Genomic DNA, 12,361 nt, shown 5'->3' with positions numbered 1-12,361 from the left:
GGGTGCCGCCATTATGACTCAAACTCTTGCAAATGCGTGACCTATTGTTGTGAGCGGCACCGAAAAAATGAAGGTGATGCTTGCCAAACTATTTTTTTTCAATATTTTATGGTTTTAGTAAGCAGCGCAGTATGCCGCCTGTACCGCGCTGCTTATTAAAAGCATAAAATATTGAAAAAATTGAGGTCAGTGAACCGCACCTTTAGCTGGAATGGGGCGGGGCTTGCGAATGATCAACCGAGTTTGTCGTGCGGTGCAAAATAAAAGAAAGGTGCAGCTCTCCAAACTCTATTTTTAAATATTTTATGCTTTTAGTAAGCAACTCAGCATGCCGTCTGTGCCGCACTGCTTATTAATTTTTGTTAGCTATTGAGCGGCTCACATAGCGGCACGGGCACATACCACTCACGTCCCGCATGATCCTATGCTTGTTGGTTCGAGTGACTGAACGCGTTCATTGCTGGCGGATCCCCTATCCCGTGGATCCTTCCGCATCATCAGCAATTACTCAGGCATGTAACCCAATATCCTGATGATGATCCTCTATTTATGTATGGACCGAAACGTCAGCAACTCTCCGACACCCTAACACGACTACGATTATTATTTCAATGTGTAATGGTGTCTCCGTTCATTTGTGCTTTCCGAATTGTTGAAAATGTAAGCACTAAGTTTTGCCTGAGCCTTTCTGCTTGTTTCTTGCTTGATGCAGGACTTCATTCTCACTTCATTGTTTTCCTAAGTTTACTACATTAAAGAGATTCCTGTCCAGCTGAACAGCATAATATAGATCAAATTGCATTATTCCTGTGAGGGACAACTGTGTTCACAGCGCACTGCTTATTAAAAGCATAAAATATTGAAAAAATTGTTCGCCGAGCCACGCCTCTCACTGGAGTGGGATGATGATTATGTAGACGAAAAGTAAGGTAAATGGCACACGTTTTCTGCCCAAATAAAAAACTACAATGGTGCAAAACAAAAGTTGCACGTCCACCATTGCTAAAGTCCAAGCATGCTTCATTTAAAAGAAAAAAAAACATTAAGTTGCAGGGGAGGATTCATGCCTGAAGCAGCAGGCAGGCAAAAGGCTTGTAAGAAAATAGTGCTGGAAGACTGTAAATAAAGCATACAGAGTAACCACACGTGTAAAAGTGCTAGTCTTTCTGGGAGGTAACAGAGACAGGAAGGTACTAAGGAGAGACTAATAAGCCTATCAACAAATCAAAAGCCAACATTTACAAAGGACAGTGACAGCAGTCAGTTAAAAAGATGAGCAGAGAGTGTGCGGAGCTTCAAGTTCATACCTGAATACAGTATGTCTCGAAGTGATAGCTCCAGCGCTGCTCAGGCGTGACCCAAAACGAATGTGCTTCTGCTGAGTGATTTTGTTTGCCGTGAGCTATGGATGAACAAAGAAGGTGGATGCTGCAGCCAAGTTCATGCAGATATGGTAATAATTGAGCTGAGAACATGGTGAATGAATCAAGAGTGTTGACTGGTTGAGGGATTTAGTAAATATGAGATTTCTAAATTAATTATTCCTAGCATTCATAGATGGTGGAAAACGAGCTTACAGTACCCTGCAACCCTATGAAATTATTTTTAAGCACTGAGGGCTTATCACACTCCAAGACTTGTCGAAAAGGAATTAGGAGCATCCAGAAATGCAGATTACAAACTGACAGTATTGTCAAAGGTATAGAGTGCTTTCATAATATCAAGAGTTGATTGACAACGAGCGACAGACATTAGGAACTCAAATATGATTAGTTAAACGTACTCAAACGTGTGCACGCACTCACAAGCACAGGGCATCGAAAGACTGCCTTAAGAATTATCTTAAAGTGTCTAGAGCTGCTTAACGCCGATGTCATAGTCAGGTGCAGGTAAACAAGTACATAATTACCCCACTGGGCTATTGGAAAATGAGCGAAGAGCCTCAAGAGTTCCTTCTGGTCTATTTACATAAGAGTGACAGATGGTATAGAAGAGATCATTTGACTGCTCTGTGAGTGGTTAGAGCTTGACAGGGGTTCAGAGTACATGTCAGCGAGTGCCTGCAGATCTGCTGCATTAACTCTCTGATTTTCTGTTTTCAGGCAATTCAAGCAGCAATCAGTCAGGCCTTTAAGACCCCCGAGGTTATACGAATGTTTGCAAAAAAACAGCCAGGGCAGTTGCGCACAAGGCTGGCTGAGGTGAGTTGTTGCTGCTTCTTTTTCTGAAGGCTTATGGCTCCAAACAGAATTGTCCTCATGTCACAGACATTGTTTAGTTGACGTTGCTTTTTCTTCAAGAGAAAAAGTAGAAAGTGAAGGGTGTAATTCTTGAATTGTTATCAGCCATGTAGTTACTGTGGGAAGTATTCCAGCCTGTTGTTTTTCCTCACTATAAAGCTACACACATGGGGACCACTCATATTCAAATCAGCTACTCCCTCCTGAATTGTTAAGCTATGTTCCTTCTATACAGTAACAGAAGCAATCCCAGATACGTTTTGGCCTAATTGGGCAACTTTAGTAAGGTGCAGCTTCATTCCTGTAGCACACTGAGTTGTTAGAGCTTTTCTTTAAATTGCTTCTCCAAACCTCCATATCTCTTTTCTGATGCCAATTTGGCTGGGACCCTTAGCCTGTGCTTGGGGAGGGGGAGGGGGGGAGGGGGGGGGGCACCAGGAGGGAGGGACGGCCTGGGATGGGTGCTTCTAGGCAGGGATATAGATTGGCGTGATTAGCGTGAGCTCAGAGCCAAAATCTTTTCTCAGTCTTTTTCAGCACTGAATGTCAGACATGAAAGGAGCTTAGTACATAAGACGTAGTACGTAAGATGTTGGGGTAAGTTTAACATCAGATAGAATTGTGAGCAGTAGGTTTAGAGAATTTTTTTCCTCAAGCTGCTACTTCTCACTGCCTGCATGTTGATGCCTTGCGTGCAAAATGACTATTGTGGCCCTGATCTGCACTGAGTTCCATCTCAGCAATTCTTGTGTTCAGAAGTGTCTGCAACCACTAGTGGTGTGAGCCATGATGAGCTGCACCACATTTTACCGTGAGCACCCCATGGTAAGTTATCTTCAGCTTGTATCCTTCAGCTTTTAGCCGCACTGCCACCTGCTTTGTATCTTACGTCGCCCTTCAGCCAGTAACAGGGACCATCTAAATGAATGGGTCCAAGCAACAAAATCTGGCTGTTTTCCTATGTGCTGAAAGAAGGAAAATCACAAAACTTAAACTAATATCTAAATGTTTTGCCCTGATATCACTGAGGTCTTTGTATTTGGATCTTAACTTAATCAAATGGAAGACCACCTAATGTTCAGATTTTTCACCCACTATGTGTAAGTGTAAGTAATGTCCTACATAGTTTGCATTGGAATGAAGCTTAGATCAGGGCAGCCTTGTCTACATAGTTTGGTCTAATAACAGTATAGCTTGCTTTCATCCTCAATAAACTTTACCTGCCCTGCACGTTTTGGCTGAAGAGATACACTACTATGTTTTCAGTGGCAGCAGAGTGCTCTCCTTAAATGTCACCAAATAGACAATTCTGGTTGACCTCAATATCTTTAACAGTAACCTCATTGAGTCAGTTGGGGATCATGAGAGGCTTCTGTAAGGAGTGAGCCCCACTAGTGTTGCTAGGGCTGAAAGTTGGACAGGGCTACGTAGAATACTGATGGAGACTCTGGCTTGGTTTTGCAACCATGCTGGTGATGACAACTTCACTTCTTGCCGTACGCCTCTCCTTTGGCCCTGATTACAGATTGTTGCCTTAGTGCAGCTCACTAAATCACTGCGAATCTTATATGCACCCTGAGAGGGCATTTTATCTATTCTGGTGTCATCTTAGACCACGCTTTTACCAGGGTTAAATAATACACTACTCTAGGACATCACTCCTGATTTGGCTATGCATGCTAAATCTGTGAATCTTTTCATAACCCCTCATTGAGGCACACAACAGCTACAAAAGTGAATATGCAACTTCTTTAGAGTGAATTAATGCAAGATGTCAGTACAGAAAACAGATTAGTTAAACCAATAGCTTACTTGAATGGACATTTATCAGTCCTCCAATGTGATATCTCTGGGTCATGAAGATGAAGCCAGTGCCTGAATGTCCGTGTGCTATACTTGGCAGAATCCAGAGCTCACCTGGCTGTTTCTCTTGATTTTTAAAAAGAGTTGATGAATCCTTTTTACAGTGTCCCGGTGCATGCTGTGTCACTGGAATCAAGCTCTACCCGGCTGATGAGCTATAACTAGGGTGAAACTGGTCCTAGGCTGCTTGTGTTTCGGTATAGGGAAGACTCGCCTGGCAGTTCGGGCTGGACTCTTCCCATTGCAGTAGGGTCAAGACTGTTTTGCATCTGGCTGGGTCCAAATTGAAGTGGAGTGGTGTGGTGTGCAAAATAATAATGGATTGGGTGCGACCCCTTGTAATTTCAAGTGGCTGTGTTTAATTCCAGGAGTCCATCCATCACTTTTTTTGTATAAAATATTGTAGTAATACACTTTATTCAATGTAATTAAATTACGTTTACTTAATTCTATATATCACTTCTAAGAATTATTAATGCATTATAAACCAACAACAATTGGAATTTCTTTTTTATTTAAACCTCAGAAATCTAATTTTAATTTAATGTATTATATTTACATTAACAATTTAGTTAAAATTTTTGTTAATTATACTGTCGTATTTGTTTTCTTCAGTATTTGAAGTAAATATTTTAAATTAATTTACGTTACTAGTTATTATAAAAATATTTGTAATTTTTTTTCAAGTTTAATAAACTTTTATATTTTTTTCTATTCTTAACCATTGGCTAACGCTACAGTTTGAGTGGAGATCTCTGCATGTTAAAATATAAGAAACCTTTCCCCATACATTACCATATGGAGATCGATGTCCCGACTGCGGAGACCTCCTTAAAGGAAAGTATAGGGAAAACATAAAAAGTTTATTAAACTTAGAAAATATTTGGAAAAGTATGTTTATGTTAAATATTATTGTATGTTATTTTTAGAATGGAATGATTGAAGTCCGCTGACTTTTGCAATTGTGTGCAGACACGCATCCTAGCAATGCCATTCAGTGGGCAGACAGAACTTAGTTGGAAAGAAAAAATAATGTCTATAATAAGAAAAAAAGAAAGCTAAGGCCATGGCAAGTTGTTTGGGAATATGAGCTTGGTCTGGGTTTTAAGGAATATGGCCTCAAATCCTAATCTTCCTCCCCCAAGTTTCCACCATGAAATCCTATTCCGAAACACCCTATTTTACTATCAATACTAACTAAACTAAAATACAGTTAGTAAATATGTAACCAACTTCAGTTAACATTATTCCCCTCCTTACTATTTATTGTTTCAGCTAACTGTGAACACTATCCAACATACACTAACAAAGGAGTGAGAGGTACTACACTTCCTTTATCCTCCCTATATATATATATATATATATATATATATATATATATATATATATATATATATATATATATATATATATATATATATATATATATATATATAGTGGCATGCTTCATCATAGGGTGTGCTACAACACTCTGGCTCAGATCAATGCTAAGGGTAGACCACAAAACATTTATCTTTTTGGGGCAAAAATGGTCCCTCAAAATTGAGATCCTCCACACACATGAAACCTTAAGACTACCTAGGAGAGTACCCCCTTGTTATATTCTGGGCCTCACTTGGCAGTGTTAAAAGAAATTCAGTCGGGGTATACCTGGACAGTTAGTACCCTATATCCCTAAATATCATATTCATCCACATGTTTTGGCCTTACAACTCCCCCTAAGGGTCGACTGCCTTTTTCAGGATGAAGATCCTTGTACTTACCTTCTTACTACCCCCTTTCCTGCCCAATGCTATGTGGAGCTAGGGGATCCATCACCGGCCATACTTGCCAATTACAGACACACACTCAGGAACTAACTTAAAAAAAAATCTTAAAATCATTTCCATACCACTTAAGGGTAGGCAGCAGGTGCTAGCCACATTACAATTCATACAAGTAATACACTGATCCATCTTACACACCCATCGTGTGCAATAACAAAGTGGAAGACACACACGCAGCCACCTATACCACCTCCATAAAACCCATCTCTAGACTCCTTACCTAAGTTTCACTAAGTTCCTTCTAAAACCGTGGTAGGAGTGGGGGTGTCTCATTGTAGTCACACACTGCATGGGTACAATAGTAGATCAGAAAAAGAGAGAGGGACCCCATTACACCAAAGGGGTAGGATACCAGTGGCCCAAAGTAAAAAAAAAATCCCCTTGGGAACAAATATTTGACCGCAACTACTACTTCTCACATACACCACCAATTATTCTCATTCAACCAGGTGCAAATGTGATGAACTGAAGAATCAAACCAGTGCAAAAGTGTATAGTAATAATTTTTACTTATTCTTACAATTTATTAAAAAATATATGTACATATAATACCAAATCCCAGAATTAAAAATCATACATTTCAAAGACAGGTTTAATGCTCAAATATATCATTCAATTTAAAAACAAATAATCACAGTAATAAATACAAGTTAAAAACCACAACAGCAAGTGGGACAGAAAAGCAGCAAGAAAAATGTTTTCAGATCAAGAAGAAATCACGATAGTCAGACAAACAAATTAATAAAATTTAAATGCACACAACCAAAGCAACAAATTCTTATTAAACGTTAATCATAAAGTGATGCATTTGTCATTGATCCATGATGTATTCCAACACAAAGAATCAACGCATTTTGGTGGGTCCAACGTTATATCACCCCCACCTTCTTCAGGAAAGCAAAATTCTTCCCACCTCGTTTCAATAAATCTCTAAATGAAAGTACTACCCGAATCAGGTGCACTAAAGAGACGCAGACTATAATCCTCACCATACAAGGTTTATTGAAAGATAGAAAGCCCTCTCGCTTTTCTAAAAGGCACACAAGCTCTTTTTCAAACGTTTGCTTCCTTATGTTAGTGATTAACAATATAAAGGATATTCTCCCAATCTGTTAAGTTATAAAAATATCCAGGCTACTATCGTCTCTCCCTCACATCCAAAGGAGGGGAGGCAAATTCTCGCTCCGCACAGTGCGTTCAATAGAGCATGTCTGTCAAGTGGAAACACGTTCCTTGTACCGGGGATTCAACACGGGGTACTCTGCCTCCGCATGCGTGACATGCATTTCATGTCTATTCTGGGGTCCAAATGAGAGAGTAATGGGTTATCCTAAGGAGGCACCGGACGCATGAACTCAACCACCACTGTACTTAGTGATACCGTAGTAAGACACTATGAACGAGGTTTGGGGTATATGTGAGGTCCCAGCGTTGATGCAAAGTAATTAAAAATTATACAGAGACGTTACACAAATAAAGGAAGGGTCTAGCACCAATTGGTCTACAAATAGGAAAGTGAACATTTGTTTATGCGAAAAAGGGCCATATATTTTGGTGTTCTACTATTGTACCCATGCAGTGTGTGACTACAATAAGCTGCTCCCACTCCTACCATGGTTTTGGAAGGAACGTAGTGAAACTTGGATAAGGAGCCTAGAGATTGGGGTTTTTTTGGTGGTGTGGGGGTGTGTGTTTGCCTGTGTCCTCCACTTTATTGCGCATGGTAGGTGTGTAAGATAAATCACTCGATCAGTGTATTACATGTATGAATAGTAATGTGGCTACCACCCGCTGCCTACCCTTAAGTGATATGGAAATGATTTTAAGATGTTTTCTTTGCTGGTAGTTCCTGAGTGTGTTTCTGGAATTGGCAAGTATGGCTGGAGATGAATCCCCTATCTCCACATAGCATTGGGCAGAGAAGGGGGGTGGTAAGAGGGATCTTCATACTGATGAAGGTCGTCAACCTTTAGGGGCAGTTGGAAGTCCAAAACATGTTGATGAATATGGGATTCTAGGTTATAAAACAAGGTGGGAATCTCTTAGGTACTTCTAAGGTTTATTTGTTTGAAGGATCACATTTTTGCTCCAAAAAGATAAATGTTTTTTGCTTCAATCTTAGTGTTGGTCTGTGCTAGAGTGCTGTAGCACACCCTATGATGAAGCATGCCACTATCTAGTGGGTGAGGGCAATTTTAAAATCACTGAGGGTTTCCATAGAGGACTGAGGTTTATTTGATTTTCCCCTTCCTTTTTTTGTGTGTGTTTAGAACTGCGAACACTAGTCAGAAGACCACTGCCAGGGATTCTCACATGGATTTCCTTCTGTTGCAGAAAAATCTATCCTACCATTTTCCACTGTAATATGTTTCCTCTATTCATAGCCAGTGCAAATAATCTGGCTTCTCCTTTTTAGGTCTCGGCTCGCGAAGACTGCGCTTGCGCAGTCTCGCTCGCGAGATTTAATGATTTCAGTACAGGGCTTGAACCCGCCCCTCTTCTCCATTGGCTGGCTTCCTAAACGGAGGCCAGCCATTGGAGGAGAGGAGCGTCTGTCCATTTAAGCCCCGTCTTTTTCGGATTCGGGGGCGTGTTTTTTACTTTCTTTCTCTCCTCTGGAATGTAAACATTCCAGCCAATGGCAACAGGAGAGAAAAAAAACACGCCCCGAATCCGAAAATGCCGCTGCGTTTCTCCGAGGCATTTCTCCTTGACCTCGGAGAAAGGCAGCGGTGTTCATGGCTCTGTGTTTGGGGGAGGAGTTACACCTTATTCCTTTGTGTGGCCTTTATCCCTTCGGGCCCATGGGAGCCTGCTCTGGTCAATGTACAGCAAAGTTCAATTGTTAAACACCCATGAGTTGTCAGGGCCAGGATACTTCGCCTTTTGGGATTCTCCTTCTGTGTCTTCCCCCGGGCTCTCCCCACAGAATGCCGACCCCAGCACTCCCGGTTCTTCCAAGCTCTGATAAGCCCCGGGTTTCCTTCCCGCCAGGACCAGCGGTTACACGTACCGGTATGGTGGCAGCGCTTGTGAACCGACCTTCTGCTTTTGCATCTGAGGGGGTCGCCCTTCCACCCTCGTGCGGTTCCCCATTCTCGTCAGGTCGGGGAGGACCGTCACAGCCCTCAGCCAACCAGTTTGTTTGTTTAGCCTCCAAAAAGATGAAGTCGAGCCCGCGGTTGCTCCAGCCTTCAGGTACCTCCTTCTGCTTCTTCCTCTGTGTTCTGCTGCTCTGGCTGCTCTGCCGGCTGTATTCCACTCTGTGTGTCCTGACGTGCCTCAACCGGGGCGCCTCCTGGGCTCTGAGCGATCTCGACCTTCAGTCCTGTTAGGGCCGGCTACTTCTCTAGCCGTTGCAGTCCCGGCGTATGCGAGCCAGCCAGCCGCTACCACCACGACGCCAGGGGTCCCACGTATGAGGCCTGCAGTGGACCAGACTCGCCCAGGGGCTCCAAGGAGGTGGGAGGCGGCCCGGGGTGCCTCTCGGGTCCACTTGCTGCTTCCCCCCTGGTCCCCGCACGCCATCTCTACCTCCGTGCATCTTGGTGGGGTCTTCATCGGACGGTCCTCCGGGCCCGGATCCGTCCCAACTGCCAAGCTGCTTTCGGGCCGGAGTCAGTCGCAGCTCTCTGTACGCCTCGTCACTTTGGAGCCTTGGAGTGCTTCAAGTGTGCACGCTCCTTCCCAGATCCAACAGCTCCTCGGATGAGAGGGCAGCTCTCCGTGCTCTGACTTCTCGGTGTGAGTCTTCACCGCAAGAGGGGACGGACTTGGGAGTGACACACCTCGGGTCTATGGTTCATGGGCCATATTTGTCAGCTCGCCTGTACGAGGCCCCGAGCCGTCCTTCTGACCCCCTGTGCCGCCGTGAGGGCCCCGAGATCCCGCAACAGGGCAGTATAGTGCCTCAGCAGGGTCCGGCTCTGTATGGTGCAACTCTAGGCGGTTGGGCCTGACGGCAGGGAGCTGAGAGAATCAAAAACACATCTCAACCGTCTGCTATTTTGGCCACGCCCCCATGATACAATTTTAAGGGTTCCTGATGCTTTACTTTATCAATAACATTATATTGTTTCTGCCAAGTACGTTCCAGGCACTCACAGCTTTTCTTTAGACCTAGAAGCTCCTGCCTAACCCATGGTGTGGGTAGGTGAGTCTTGCTTTTGAAAGCCACGGCCGTCTGAAGGAGAACATCCAATGTGGACTCTACCCAATGATCAACCCCCATCATGCAGTTGCCAGAGCGCTGTTCGAAGGAAAGCTGAAAAAAGCAGTAGTGTTAAGCCTATACCAGCGACTCGGGTGGCTCTGTGTGTGTGTGGTTGGGGGTGGGTGGCTCTGTGTGTGTGGCTCTGTGGGGGAGGGAGGCTCTGTGTGTGTGGGGTGGGTGGCTCTGTGTGTGTGCGGGTGGGTGGCTCTGTGTGTGTGGGGGTGGGTGGCTCTGTGTGTGTGGGGGTGGGTGGCTCTGTGTGTGTGGGTGACTCTGTGGGTGGGTGGCTCTGTGTGTGTGTGGGTGGGTGGCTCTGTGGGTGGCTCTGTGTGTCTGTGGGTGGGTGGCTCTCTGTGTGTGTGGGTGGGTGGCTCTGTGTGGGTGCAAATGCAATAGGTCTCGCATTTGAGTGATTAAGCTATTGACATTGTAAATAACAATGCCGTTTCTTTAAATGTTTTAAAAACAAAAACATAAACAAAAATAATGTCATGAGCAATGCCAATAGCTCTAACTTTAACAATGCCGAGACCATTGCATTGTAAATGCTTGTTTATCTGTACTATGGCTTCTGTCCTGTTGTGTAAAATGAAATCTACTGTATGAACCTGCCCTGTCTCTTTCTGATCCTATTCATATTTGACGATCTTTCCAATATACTATACTTTCTATTGCACAGCAGTGTTAATTTATGAAATAATTGTAAGTAGAGGGCATAGCCAGGAGCAGACTGGAGTAGGATATATTTTCCTTTCCTTCATACTGTCCAGCCCCAAAACAGCTCAACTGGGGAGGTGATGGGATGAATTGCAGCTAGAGAGAAAGGGAACCATGGCCTCAGGCTGGGAGCTACCATAAGGCCTACCAGGCATCCGATCCAAACCATAGTGAAGGGAAGCACTCAGTAAAGCAGAGGTAGGTGTAGACCCAGCAGGCTAAGAACGGCATGCATTGAGCAGTGCATAGAGGACCTGAGCACGCCCCGTTGGAGTGATGGATGGCGCAAGATGACCAGTTGCAGTGATGGAGAGAAGTACACTGGGTGAGAACGAATCAGCCACTGTTGTTGACATGAAAAACACTGATGGCTGATTCAAAGCTGGGCTCAGCCCAAGTGCCTGGTAGCGGATGCCCAGTTAAAAGGCTCCAGTTCTGCTTGGGGGGACAGGGGCACCTAGTGCAAAGAAGTGTCCAGTTGCAGAGAACAAGGTCAGGAATTAGACCACCTGAGCACAGATAAGCAGAAGAAAAGTGTTCTTGGACATAAACTATGGAGAGTTTAGGAAAACCAAAAGCTGATTGACCTATAACTGGCCTGGAGTCCCTAGGGAACAGGGTGCGGAACAATCCAGCCAAAGAAATATACATAGTAGTAATGGAACAGGAGTAGAGTGGGCGAAGGCCAAATTAAACAGATGACATCCAGCCATAGGAAGTTCATAGATGTTCTGAAAAGGTCAACTGTGACCCCTAAACCAGTAGCCGGATATTGGCAAAACAGGAATTCTGAATCAAGACCACTAAGGACCTACGTGTAATATTGAAAAAACACATTCAAATTAAGGAAGCAGATCAAAAAAACACAGTCCTCTTGTGGCATGTAATCTAATGGTAGCCTGTTGACCTCTGCAGAGCCAAAGACAGGTCCCGTGTGGGAAGCTTATGTCAGGCTTCTGAGAGGGTGTGGGATCAAATTCATAGAATTGGAGTGCTGGAATCACTCAAAGGGTGAAGGCAGGCAATAGAAGAGACTGGGTAAAGGTGTTTTGGGGGTAAGAATGTAACCTACGGAATGGAAAACTTGGAGTCATTCTCACTCCCATTGTGGGCCTCCATGAATGGGGAGGACCTTGTTTGAAAAGAAACATGGCAACTGTAAAAGGGAAAAGAGATCACACCATCAAAGACGTACTTGTGTAACGCCCTGCACAGAAAAGGAATGCATGCTAGAGAAGTAGACTCATCCACAGGTGCAGGATTTGCCCACTCCAGAGGTGAGTGCAGTTGACTCCAGCATCACAAACCCATTCATGGAGTAGCTGCTCAGGGGTCTTAAAACGGACTTTTTTGCTTTGAGATTAGAGAAGAGACATCAACTCACTTGGGGAAGAGACTGTTCTCCATAGAGGAAAATTAAGCCAACAGTGTTGAAGAGTACGAATTCTAAAGACAAGAAGTCATTGTACTACATTAATAAAATAGCACACTCCAAGCAAAGT

At 43.8% G+C, this 12,361-nt stretch overlaps 1 protein-coding gene across 1 annotated transcript in view; it reads left to right on the top strand.

Annotated features, from left to right (window-relative positions):
- The window catches only part of LZIC (leucine zipper and CTNNBIP1 domain containing), a 118,595-nt gene that overhangs the window by 95,307 nt on the left and 10,927 nt on the right, over positions 1-12,361 (top strand). The window contains exon 4 of the mRNA XM_085609802.1: positions 2,103-2,201. Within this exon, the coding sequence (XP_085465928.1) occupies positions 2,103-2,201 (99 nt within the window). The remainder of the gene's footprint in view (positions 1-2,102; positions 2,202-12,361) is intronic.

This window comes from Triturus cristatus, chromosome 1_2 (genome assembly GCF_964204655.1).
Source record: "Triturus cristatus chromosome 1_2, aTriCri1.1, whole genome shotgun sequence".
Classification (NCBI taxonomy): domain Eukaryota; kingdom Metazoa; phylum Chordata; class Amphibia; order Caudata; family Salamandridae; genus Triturus; species Triturus cristatus.
The sequence above is the reverse complement of the archived record's forward strand: the minus strand, read 5'-3'. Positions and strand labels throughout refer to the sequence as shown.